The sequence below is a fragment of the Hyaena hyaena genome, unplaced genomic scaffold (assembly GCF_003009895.1).
Source record: "Hyaena hyaena isolate Hyena2069 unplaced genomic scaffold, ASM300989v1 scaffold_68, whole genome shotgun sequence".
NCBI lineage: Eukaryota > Metazoa > Chordata > Mammalia > Carnivora > Hyaenidae > Hyaena > Hyaena hyaena.
In genome coordinates, this window is record NW_024080700.1 from 3,932,914 (window position 1) to 3,946,516 (window position 13,603).

The window sequence follows — 13,603 nt, forward strand, 5'->3', positions numbered from 1 at the left end:
AAGCTGGTCCCCTCTCCCAGTCAGTAGTGTATATGGTCACTGGCTGGAAGTATTAAATGCATGCTGAATGTTTTGAAAATCTGTCTTAATCCTGTGGGTCTCAACTCCTGTTCCTTAAACCTTTCACAGATTACTGCCAAATGTTGATCAGCAAGTAAAAAATACTTTTGGCTATAACCGTAGAGTTACTCTGAGGAGGACTGAACTGTCAGATTGAAGAGTGAGCTGAGTGGGTTCTGTATTCAATGTAAAACAGTTATAGTTTGACCAAGAGAAGACTATGTGTATGGATACTAAAGAAATAAGCCCCCATAGTGTGTAACAGAGGCAGGGTTGCAACGGTTTTCTTCCTTCCACTACAGACCCAAGGTAAAAGGCTGGTCCGGTGACGTTGTAACACACTGGCATGCTAGAGTAGACATTAGTTTACAGTTATTTCAAATCATGCTGTCAACACACAAAATAGTTGAGGACCACTGCTATTTGCATTTTCCTTTCTGAATTAAGTAGTATCATTACCAGTTTTAAGTTGGAGACATTTCATTTGTATCAAATGTTATGGATACAGAATTGCACTTGCATTTACTAATGTCTTTATTTGGGAATTAAAAGTTAAGTTCTACATTACTATAGAATTTCAGGAAAAAAGCCAGCAAATTGATATATAACACTGCTGAAGTCTACCAATTACTTTTTAATTGGTATTATAGACCTCATTCTGAAACCAGAATGTTTTATTCTCCTAAGTGTGAATATGCTGTATGAAGTTTCTCTAATTGATTTGCTGTGCCCATTCCATTTGATGTATCATTTTTCACAATATTTCATAATTTGTGCTCACTTCTAATGAACAGAGTCGTTAGGACAGGCATGTCTAAGTACAACTGACAGCTAACATTAGGTGCCAGATGCAGTTTATAAAGCTATGTAGAACTGTAGAGAACAGTTTAAATAAATTAGCACCTGTACATTAGTCTCACTTGCTGGTAATTTATAAGCGAATCAGTAGAGATGACATTTAGGTAAGTCATTGATCAAGTTAACAGCTGCAAGCCCACTGCCCAGCTGGGATACCTAATTAATAGAGATTGCATTCCTGACCCAGTGCTCCTCCTGGGTTGAGCCTGCAGTCCTTTTACACTTTGATTTAAGCCTAAGAATGTAGTTAAATACTTTGCCTTCATTTTGGGAACTCTTGAATTACCAGTATTCTAGTTAAACATCTAAAAATGTAAGAAACATATTTACAGAATGAGAATTACCTTACTCCATGACTTAAGTGGGTGAATTTTTTTTTAATTTACATTCTTTACTTTTGCAGCTTTTTTTGTTTTGTTTTGTTTTAGATTCAGGTAAACCATGCTGTTGTCCAATAAATATTTTTAAATATTTATTTTATTTTGAGGGGGAGGGCAGAGAGAGATTGAGAGATTGACGGGGGGCAGGTGTTGAGGAGATGGGAGAGAGAGAGGGAGAGGGAGAGAGAGAATCCTAACCAGGCTCCGTGCTGTCACCACAGCCCCATCTCACCAACCATGAGATCATGACCCGAGCCAAAATCAAGAGTTGGTGCTTAATCGATGGAGCCACTCAGGTGCCCCTAAATTTTTAAAGGTTTCCCTACTCATCATTAAATGTATGCTCCACTTTTTTTTATTTCTAAAAGAAGCAGAGTTTTTGTGTTTTTTGTTTTTGTGACAACCAACTATTGAACCTGCATCATGTATGTAACTTTTTTTTCAAATTTGACATAGGTTTCAAACACTTAAGAACTTTGCCAAGTTGAATTCCAGAACTTAATATAAGAAATGTCAAGCTAGAACTTATTATAAGAAAATACTCTTTTTTCCCCCATCCCTGTGGCTAAGTTTCTTCTCAGTGAACTTAAATCGGAAAGATTAAGTCATCAGCAACCTTAAATCAGAGTAAGACAATGATTTGGTATCTATTTCAGGTATATAATCGGGGACATTGATGATATTTGCACACCAATGTTAACTCCAAGCTACACCCAGAATCTGGTTCCTAGACTAAGAAAAGGTTCTCTTGAAACACAAATGCTAGCCTAAGACAAATAAAAATATTGGGCTAGTAATATTGTTTTCAAGCTTCTTGAGGAAAATGGAGCCCCTACTGATATACAGTTGGCCTTTGAACAACACAGGGGTCGGGGGTGCCGACCCCTTGTAGAATCAAATCCTCACAGAACTTCTGACTCCCCCAAATGTCACTTAGCTGCTTACTAATAGCCTGCTGTTGACCAGAAGGCTTCCCGATACCATAAGCAGTTGATGAGCATGTATTTTGTATGTGTATTCTATACTATGCAATTATATTAAAGCAAACCAGTGTTAAGAAAATCAGAAGGAAAATACATTTACAGTACTGCACTGTGCTCATCGGAACAAAAATCAGTGCATACACGGACCCGCAGAAATTAAAACCTGTGTTGTTCACTGTTCAAATGCATATATTTCTGTTTTTTGTTTCTGTGGAAGAATTGGCTGTTTCTTAGTTTACGTAATAGTTTTTTATGTAGATTGCTTTGAAGTGAAAAAACGCTTATTTTAGATGATTAGGAAACTTCTGTTAATTCTGTTGTAGTTGACAAATGTGGTCCAAGTGGGCTAAACCACAATTCTGATGTGAATTGCCAGTTTTCCTCTAATTATAAGATACTTGAGGTCCTGGGCCATGTCCTGCTGGTACTTCAGTGCCCAGAAGTGCCACACCCATGCCAGGAAACCTAGAATATTACAGGTGACGGGTTAATGTTAGCAGAGACTCAAACATTTCCCTCACTGCCTTCTTTCACTGATTTTCTGGTTGACCTAATTTCACCTATCTTAATATTTAAATTCTCCATTTTTTTATCATGCTAATACAGGTATTTCTGAATAACATCAGGAAAACTGCAAAAAAAAAAAAACAACCCACAAGAGACTGACGTATTTTAACACTTTCTTTGCCGTTTAACACTTTTATTTGCCATTTTCATTTCTGGTACTTCTGAACCTTTCCCAACCAAGTCTCTACCTTAATTTAAAATTTTATCTGAACAAAACCCTCTGCTGCTAACCATTCTTGTTACTTCTTCTTTGTTATAATTATCTTACTTGAAATACCGTCCTTAGCTTTATGTTGAAGTAGGAATAGCATTTTTAGGTATTGCATATCTTGGGAAGCCCTGAGGATTCAAGAGATCAGCCCATGGAAGACTTTATCTTTTTAGGTGTGGGGCAGAGGCTGTCACTTGTAAGGAGTGAGGATGAAGTTGTATGCCATCTGCAGGCAGAGCTTGGGGAAGTCTCTTGGGCCTGTGGCTTCTGAGAGAAACTGATTGAGGAAGCCAAAGGGGCATGTTAGTGGTATATGGAGAGAGATGGGGAGGTAAATGCTGGATTTGGAAGGGATTGCACAAATGCCTCTCTACTAAATGTCAAGCCCCCATGCCCTAAAAGACACCCGCACCTTAGGGATGTGGGATGTGCCTGCCACTGAGCCAGCTTCTCCCAGCCTGGCCTTGGTTACAACTGAGTAATCCTGGTCAAGGAAGGTGAAATCTTACTGGTGGGTAAGGAGACAGTGTGAAAGGCAGGAAGCAGGAAAACTGTTGTGCTCCCTGCTGGGTCTCGCTCCCATTGTAGGGGCTGGTACCCCCATAGCTGATGACAGGGCTTCTAGTAACAAGAGATGGCAGTGACTTCAGTGAGACTGTGCTGGGGAGGTTGGTGCTGGGACAGCAGACTGCAGCACACGCGGTCTCATACTTTGCAAACATGCATTGTCGGGAGCCATGTCACTACCAGCCGCGGTAGGGGAAGCAGAGGGGTGCCTTCCTCCCTTCACCATTCCTGCCTTTCAGGTGGCGGTGGGGACCGGTACTGTGGACCTGGTCTGAATGCCCCACGGAGTCTGGAGAGTGTTCCCTGCAGGGTACGTTGCAGAGGAGGCTCTGTCCTCATGGGCTCGGGAGGATGACCTTGTTCCTTCAGGTGGGCGTTCTGAGGCCACAAGAAAGAAGTAGATGCTTGTCGTTTTGGTTGTTTTTTCTTCCTTTTGCTTTGTTTCTAGGAGGAAAGAGGTGCAGAACAAGCAGGAGTTTTCAGTATTGTTCACAACTCTGTATTTACATCTCTTTCCAGTAGCAAGTAAAGATTAACTGGGGAAAGGAACAGCGGGGGCGGGGACGGCTGGACCTGTGCTAATAATAATAAGGGTCCTGAATTAATAAACATTACAAGAGGACTAATTGGGTATCTGTGGAGTCTTGTGATATTATTTTCATTTTCACTCCATATGAGTGTTTGTATATATACGCCTACATTTTCCTGCCACTTACTGTATATAAATGTTTCTGCCTCCCGCACCCAGCATTCACATTCAGGCTGAAATGGGGTGTAGAATCCAAGTTCCAAGACACCGTTAGTTAAAGTCGTTCTGGTTAGTAGCAGAGCACCTCAGTGATGTCAAGAGGGATGTCAGGAAATTCGACTTTCTGCAGGTTTCCCTGATACCGAGTCCCCGTTCAAGCCCCTAAGGAATCAAATCACAGATCCAGAGTGTTAAAATGCCCTCACCTCACAGAAGAGAAAACTAGGAATGGCTATCAAGTTAATTAATATTAACTAACACTAAAGTTTAGTTGCTCAGTCACAGTAGCCACATATCAAGTGCATCATAGCTGCATGGGCTACTGGCTGTCATATCAGCCAGCACAGATTGTAGAATATTTCCATTATCGGAGAAACTTCCTTTGGACTGTGTTGACCAGGAGATTGCTCCGTCATTTCTCCCCAAGTAGGGGTTTGTGTTTTTTGCCTTGTATTATTTGAAAGAAAGAGAACACTTTGGAAGCATAAGTAATACCGTTCTGTGATTTCATTTTGTATTGTCTTTCATTAAAACAATTCAAAATACTTGAAATACTGGTTTTGAAAACAGTTCAAAAATACACCGAAAGAATAAATAGAAATTTAGAAGTGTAGAAAATAGTTGCTTTTATCTGACTGAAACAGCAGCTTTACTAAAACAATTTCAGTTCAATGATAAAAGAACAAGAGTCATCACTTGTATGTGTATATATATCTGCGCACACACACACCTGTGTGTTTAACTATGTATATTAAGCATGGGGGTAGGAACCAGAGTTGAAAAAGCAAAATATTCTCGGCTAATAGCACTAGCAGTAGACATTACTGTGTATACTTTTCCTTGTGAATATTTTAGTCATACAGAAAAGGAGAAATCATTGTACCGTGCATACCCGATGACCATCGCCCAGTTTAAATAACTTGACATTTTGTCATATTTGCTTCACCTGTATATTTTGTGGCTGAACTATTTTCTCTTAAAGTTAATTACAAATATTATGTTATACCTTACCCCTTCATGCATGAGTATATCTCCAGGAAATTGGGATGCTTTCCTGTATGACCACAATACCATTATCACATTTAACAAAATTAATTTGAATACAGTCCGTAGCAAAGTGTGAGAACATTTATATATTCTTTATTTCGGTTTCCCCAATTGTCTATAAAATGTTCTATTTTCTAGCTGATTCACTCGAGGACTCTGCAGTCCATTGATTGGTTCTTGATTTATCCCTTGAGTACAGTATTTTCCTGCTGTCTGTGGTTTTGTGCTGTCTGTGGGTACAGTGATCTGTGGTGAGTCCCAGTCCAGCAGCACAAGATCCTCTTTCTGACAAATCAGAAGGTCAGTAGTAGCCTAATAATACGGCACAGTGTCTGTGTCACTCACCTCACTTCATCCTGACATATAGGTATTTTATCATCTCACATTATATTATCACCCAGTACAGTGAGGACTTATGATTTAGTAAATATGTGTTAATTTGCTTTTAGCTGAGATTTTTTTTTTTTTTTTTAAGGCAGTGCCCCTTTTCCTGATCCTTTCAGGAAATCTGAGTATTTCTAGCAACTTCTTCATCAGCTTGTTTTTGTTCTTTAAAACTGAGATTGCCTGTAAGACCTGGACACCCTTTGCAGTCAGTGCTTTATTTTCAAGTTCTGCCAGTTAACTTCCTCGTGACTTATTGGAGTCTTATTTTCCTGAGCTGTGGGATAGAATTCTTTACATTTTTGTTCTCTTCTTGGACTGTCTTTGGCGGTCACCTAAGTTAATGGTAATTTTTATACTTGAAAATGATGCCAGTAACAGCTTGAACCTGATGTGTAAGTGGGTTTTATTCTCCCCCCTGTAATTATGGTGCTCCCACCCCAGCAGAGGAGCTGCCCTTTAGCCCTCTGCACCAGTATTCTCACCCAGGCCTGGAGTCCGCAGGCCCCTGGCTAAGATGGCTGACCGACCTTGGGGCTGCTGTGTCCGACGGTGGGGACAGGCCCGAAGTCCAGCTGGCCCACACATGCTATAGGCTCATGGTGGCCCTGCTGAGACACGTTAGGCTTAGAAAGACCTGACTGATTTGTTAATTTTTAACATTTCCCTCAGTTTTTTATTTTGGAGATTTTCACATTTCCAGGAAATCTGAATATTCAATGAATAGAAACATACACATACATATATATGTATACCTTTCACATTGATTTGCCAATTCACGTTTTGCCACATTTCCTTTCTCTGTATACATAAAGACTTTTTTGAGTGAGCCGTTGAAAATGCAGCTGTCGTAACGCTTAATCCCTAAATGGATCAGCATGTACCCCTAAATATACAACCTTTATACCATTTTTTCCACAATACCACTCTTATATCTAGTTCAGTTATAATAATTCTATAATGTCATGTATCATATAGTCTATACTGAAATTTTCTCAATTTTCCCCAAATGCCTTTATAGCCAGCTAGTTTTTGTAGAACCCAGACCATTTGTCTTCTACAATTGTCCCACCTTCTGGCTTTCTACGTGCTTCTTTGTGATTCGCTTTAGGGTGTATAAAGGATAGTGCTCCCGTGATACTGTGTACTGCTTTTCCCCTCACACCAGGAGGCACGTCGCGAGTTTGTCACACCATTGATTGTTCATCTTACCCCTTGGTACAGTAAAGTAGTAACCACTAGATGGCTTTATTGTAGAAGGAACTTCTTCCCCCCTTGTAACTGGCAAGTAATCTGCAAGGTGCTACCTTGGATCCGTTTGAATATTCCATTCCCCAGTAACCTTTTAGCCAGTGATTTTAGCATCCACTGGTGATCCTTGCCTGAAATTGGTGATTACCTTGAAAGTTATAAAACATTGATTTTCTACATCTGCCATTCCTTCTACTTCTATTAACTGATATTGTTTCATAAAGAGGCTTTCCTTTTCTCCTCGCCCCTACTTCAGAACCCTGGAGAAAGAGAAAGAAAGCCAGCGAGCAAACGAACGTGTGTGTGTGCGCGCGCGCGCGCGCACGCACGTATTCATGCAGACTCTTCAACAAGTACATATTAAGTGTGTTTTTAGGCATTGTCATTGTTCTTTTTGATGTTCACATTGTCCCAGGTGTGGCCAGTGGGAGCTCCTTGAAGCTGGCTTCTCTTTTTGAGCATTTCCTTGTTTTCTGGCACAGGAAAGTGTCTCGGGCTTATTTTAAACTTTTCCTGCCTTAGGCCTAAGCATTTCTCTACCATACTCTGTTCCTTAAAGCGGGAAACTGTATTTAGAAACCAAGATTTGGAGGCTAGGGGCCACCCATTGTTCCTAGAGTTTCATTGTTTCTATGCTCTTTCAGGGGGCACAACTAAAAATTGGTATCTTTTAAATATTATTGGAATAATATAGGAAATAATATTTTTTAAAGATCCTGAGTGTGTATTGATTTGTCTAATTCAAACTAGATTTTTTTTATATTTGTATCTCCTCTACGTAAAATTTTTGTCACCATAAAATTAATATATGTATTTATGCTATAATATACACAAAATATTTCAGGATTTTAATATTAATATCACTGACATTAAGCTTTCCAAATAAATTTGGGGATTTCTTTGCAATTGTTTTTTTGTCATTAGAAGTTAGGTTTATTTGTTTATGTCTGTATTAAGTTTTAGAGGCTTTTTTTTGAAAATTTTAGTCTTTAATGTATACAACATATTCACACTTCAGAGTTGAGCTGGATAAAGGCATACCCAGGGAGCCCCACTCCTCTCCATGCCCCTCACCCTGCTGCTGCCCACCCTTCATAGACGGTGGTTTTTATTAGATTCCACTCTACTTTTCTGTGTGGAAAGAAACCTGTGACTATTTCCCCCCACTCCTATATGTATTTTCTTACTTCTTTTTCTTACACCAAAGGTCACACTCTAAGTACATTTCTTCTGCATCTTGCTTTCACCTGTCTTTTTTTAATGGTTCGAGTGCTCGATGGCAAGAGTGTGCCATCATTTGTGCCACCAACCTTGGGGGTGGTCTTGGGTGTTTCTCATATTTTGTTGTTACAAATCAGTGAATAAGCTGCGAGTATGTTGGTTTTGCCCGTGGGAGTGTAGCATATAAAGGAATTCACCATGTTTTTCTTCTAGTACTTGTTTGATTTGATTCTCTGTGTTTAGCTGTCTGACTCATCTGAAGTTTATTCTTGTATATGCTGTCGGGTTTGCATCCACTTTTATCTTTTTCCAGATAACAGTCCGTTTTCTCAACATCACTTACTAAAAGGTCCACCTTTTCTCCTTCAGAAAGGAAAGCAGAAGAGTCCCTGGTTTTAAAAAGAAAAAAGTTCACAAAATTAGCACTCTGATGTTTGATCTAAGGATGCCTTCAGTGTCAGTTTTATTGCCAAAAGGCTGAATGGGAGAATTAAGCTTGACCCAGAGTCACAGATGGGCTCCCTAATATAATTGAATTTATAAGCCCCAAATTACAGGTCCCTCCTTTCAGGGGTGGAATCTGGTCTAGCACATTTACTGTGTGGGTGGGCAGGGAGGCCCATCCTGAGAACAGCCTCTCTAAAAGAGCAGTGCTGTGTTCATATGTGCTGCCAGTTCATTTAGAGTTCAGATACAGTGCTGATAAGATCCAAGGCCACAGACTTCTCATCCAACATCCTTTAACAGAAATGACAGTGTGCATGGTTTGCTTTTCACTGTGAGGAGTGGTGTTGGAGAAGATGCTGAAATGAGCAGCTTATGCGGTTGTTCTCAAGGTGGCGGCATACTAGGCGAGGGTCGTTTGGAAACGTGGAGGGGACTGGGCGGGTGGGGGGGGAGATTTGTCACAGGCGCTGGGGATATTACTGGCATAGGTTGTGGAGAGGGGCTGGGGCTGGGGTGTCTTCTACCTTCAGTACAGGGGACTGGGAAGGATGCCTGCGACGGAGCTGTCACACTCAAAACACCAGTAGCATCCCCATTGAGAAACAGACATTTAGGAGAACTTGGCTGGAAAAAATGTAGCTTAAAAACCTATCACAACTTTTAGGAAGAGTTCAGAGAACATCTAAAGATGTCCCAGCTGTCACGGTGGGTGAGACATCGAGCCTGCTCTTTTTAGTATTCGGTCTTTATGTGCACTGCCAACGTGGCGGGGGTGGGGGCGGGTGGTTTGCAGGGGTGCTCTTGAACACAGAGATTATAGAGGAGTGCCTCTCATTTACTTTTAAGAAAGAGAGGTTTGCGGCATCACCTCCGTGTTTGAAACCGACGCTTGAAAATTGTTAATAACCAGTTTAATAGTTACAAATTATTTTTCTTTTGGGGGAAATGTGCAGGTACTTTTGTTATCCCATTTAAAAGATTATGAGATGAGATCATGTATATGAAGCTCTTAGTTTGCTATCTGGCATGTAGTAAGCAGTCAGTAACTATTAGTCATAACATTAACGTGTGTGTATAATAATTGTTAATTAACCTTTGTGTCTATTTTCAGAGAGCTATTGCTTACCTTTTTCCAAGTGGTTTGTTTGAGAAGCAAGCCAGGCCCATAATGAAGGTAGTTATCTTAATATTTTTTAAAAATTGCACTTAGGTTTCTGTGTTACAGTAATTATCTAATGCACTTTAATTTATTTTACAGCATCCTGAACAGATTTTTCCAAAACAAAGAGGTAAGTTAGCTCAAGAATGAATGGACTAACAGTTCTTCCTTTACTGCAGTGTTCCGTTGCGTGTCTGCAGTGGCTCACACATGGCGGCAAGGCACTACTGTGTCGTGGCCATTGTGAAGTGAGTCGGTGATGTTTTATAACTAATAAATGACTGCAGTTTACAAACTAGTTTCTTCAGTTGTATTACAGTTTGGTCATGTTAGAGTTCATGCCTGTGCTCATGTCACACTAATCTAATAGCTTTTTTGATGAAGAGTTTAGTGCAGATCTGCTGGAGACTAATTCAGCATTTTTTACTTGAAAACTTAAAATTTTTGTTCAATTTGGAAGCATATTTTCACTGAATATAGCTTCTCCCCCCCTTTTTTTGCTCTTTTCTTACATTAGCGATATAATTCCATTGTCTTTTGTCTTGCATTGTTTCTGATGAGCAGTTAGCCATCATTCTTGCCTGGCCCTCTCTTTTTTCTGGCTTCTTTTAAGGCTTTCGCTTTATTTTTTAAATGTGTAAAATTAAATCTAGAAGAAGACATACAACAGGCTTTGAGGTTGCCAGCACATCATGTGTTTACTGTTGTCTAATTTACATTAAAAGCCTGTTCCCCAGTGTGGACTAGTGGAAGTCGTCAGTTTGTTTAAAAGGTACTAAAGCTAGAAATCACTTCTTAAAAACACTCGGTATAAATTTACATTTATCCATCACTTTTTTGCTATAACCCTAGAGGGTATTTTTCTTTAAGGAGGTATCTGTTTTTCCCCATTTCTCTGGCATAACCCAACTGTCATTGACGTATCGTCAGAGTATTTTAGTTTTGGTTTCCTTACAGTGGAGCAAAGAACTTAGACTTTCCAAGAAATCCAAGCGCAAAATATTTCTACACTTCTACAGACTTTTTCTCTAATGACACTGAAGATGAACAAACTTTGTTTTTAGTATCTTGCCTTTCAGTTTTTCTAAAGCATTCAACTTCATTTTCATAGATGCAAAAACTGGTTTTTCTGTTTCCACTCATATTCCATCCATTTACGTAATACTTAACTCACATAATTACAGAAGGAAGTAAAACTGTCATAAATGGGTTTGGGAGCGAACACAACGGACTCCTAGTAAGCATGTAACTCAGCAGCAAAAATGTGCCTGGTAGAGAAGAGCCTGGTAGCCACAGATGCTCAGTGTGCAGGCAGCATTCATTACTCAGTATCTAATTAGAGCTGATTACACAGAGATTGGTAGGAGAGCAGATACTTCTATAAGGAATGTATTTGTTGCCTTGACACTTCTGCTAGGTCTGAGCCTGTGCTCAGAGCCAGCCATTCTCTCATTCTGCTGCTTCCCTTCTCTCTTTGCAGTGATAACTTGAATCCCATTAGAAATATTACGAGTCTTTTTATAAATACATTCTGTCTTTTTGTATCTTCTCATTTCTTTGACTGGCCGATTATAAACTATAACATTTCAGTTAATAGCTCTTGGGGAGATAATAAATGAAGGCTGTGTTACAAAAGTACATATCAGTTTTCGAGATGCAGCTTACTTGTATAGAAATAAAACTGCATACACAAGGCATAGACACCGAAACCTAGTGGCTTTTCTGTAAATGTGGTATCTGATTTTTTTTTTCTTATTTTTAGTGGCTTGTCTGTTTTTCAGCCTCACAGGCTCCTCACTTACGTGTCTTCTTCTCTTTGTTCTGTGTATCTACTCATTGCATCTGTTATGCATCTGCCCCTCTGAGGCTGTTTCTCTCAAATCCTACCAGCTTCTCAGTATTAGAAGTTTGTTATTACATCAGCTGGAATGTAACACTGAAACTTCTGCACATCCCTGCAAAATGCTTGCTATTTTGGAACTGTGTCAGTAGTGGAAGGATTTTATTACACTGCAGTTAACTATATTTAAACAGGACGCCTTTAGAATTAGCAAATTTTCTTTTGCCACCTACCTACCCGTGTTGCTGTACTTTGTAAACATAGGCAAACTGATTTTTTATGTTTAAAAATACCAGTGAAATTTAGATTTGAATAGACTATGGTGCTTGGAAAGTGCCACCTCTTCCTTTATTTAAAAGGTGAAAGCTTTCAGATTGAGTTAACATAAAAATCCAGCTCTGCTGTTAAAAGGCAAGTGATAAAAATACTGGAAAAAAACAAAGATATATTCCAGGTTGATGACAGGCTCAAGGAATAGTACCTAACACCAGATGAAATGGAATTCAAGGAGATCGGGGAATGGTTCGATGAGACAAGAATGTTAATTTATATTGATAGAATCTAATATCCATTAAGTGGTTTTGACGACCATGAACCTTTTTGTACCAAGCATTTAGCATTGAAATGTTCATAGCAAAAGCTGTTAACTAAGGCTCTGAAGAATTTGAATAACACAGCATGATTTTATAGCTATACATACAAGTGCAAAGAGTACACTTTTCTGTATGGATGCTAATGGAATATTAATAGAATTATATAGGTCATAGAGGAAAATCTAACAAATCCCAAGAAGTACAGATTATATAGATTTTCTGACTTAAAATCTATGGAAGCATAAAACTGTTGGATTAAGGAGGAAATAAAAATTGAGATTACAGATTATTTAGAAATGTAGAACAATGAGAATGGTTCATAGCAAACCCAACGAAACATGGACAGGTTATACAGAGGCAAACATGTATTTAGTAGACATTAAGAAAGACTGGAAGTAAATGAAACAAACATTCAGTTCAAGAATGTAGAAAAAGAGCTAATTGAATGAAGAAAGAGAAGAGGTAAGATAAAACCAACTGGTTCTTCAAAAAAGCCATGAAATTGATCAACTTCTGGCAAGTTTGGTCAAGGAAAAAAGAAAACATAAAAGGACCGTGTTAAAATGTTTCGATATTAGTATTCAGAGGGTATTATTAAAGTATAAGATTGTTTTGGGTAGCCTTGTTCTACTTCGAAGAATATCCTAGTTAATAACAATAACCAGTGTTTATTGAAACTTAGAACAGGTCAGGCACAGTTCTTAGTGCCTTGTATGTATGTACTCCTACTCTTCACAACAGTCTTAAGTAGATACTCTCGTGTTCCTCATTTTATAGATGAAGGAAGTAAAACACCAAGACTGATCTCCCAAGGACACAGGAAGTGTGGGAGGCAGGATGTACATAGCCCCCGGCAGTAGTCACTCCAGAGCACTGCCGCACCCCACTGACTCTCACGTAGGTAGTTTAAGGAAAAATACCATTCCCAAAATTGTCACTCAGAGCTAGAGAAGTCAGAGGTAATCAGAGAGGAACAAAGCCCAGAGGGTCTGTCAGTGAGGTCTATCATACCTTGGAAAAGCTTGAGCTTTTTAAACTGTTACAGAGCAGAAAAAAAAGAACAAAAGCTTGCAGATTCACTTTAAAGGCTCACACAGTTATTAGATGTAGACATGAATTGCATAAATACCTGTAGTCTAGTCAAATTAAGTAAAAGGATAGCAAACCAAATAAAGCATTATATGAAAATGTTTCAAAGGACCTTTTCACCCCAGGAATATAAGGATGGCTTAATATTAGGAATTTATTAATGTGCTATTTGAGTCAGGGAAAAAACATTTTCATAGA

The 13,603-nt window shown here is 39.1% G+C and overlaps 1 protein-coding gene across 1 annotated transcript in view; it reads left to right on the forward strand.

Annotated features, from left to right (window-relative positions):
• MRPS9 (mitochondrial ribosomal protein S9) overlaps positions 1-13,603 on the forward strand; it is a 62,966-nt gene that overhangs the window by 21,919 nt on the left and 27,444 nt on the right. Inside the window, exons 3-4 of the mRNA XM_039232660.1 lie at positions 9,836-9,898; positions 9,983-10,013. Coding sequence (XP_039088591.1) covers positions 9,836-9,898; positions 9,983-10,013 — 94 coding nt within the window. The remainder of the gene's footprint in view (positions 1-9,835; positions 9,899-9,982; positions 10,014-13,603) is intronic.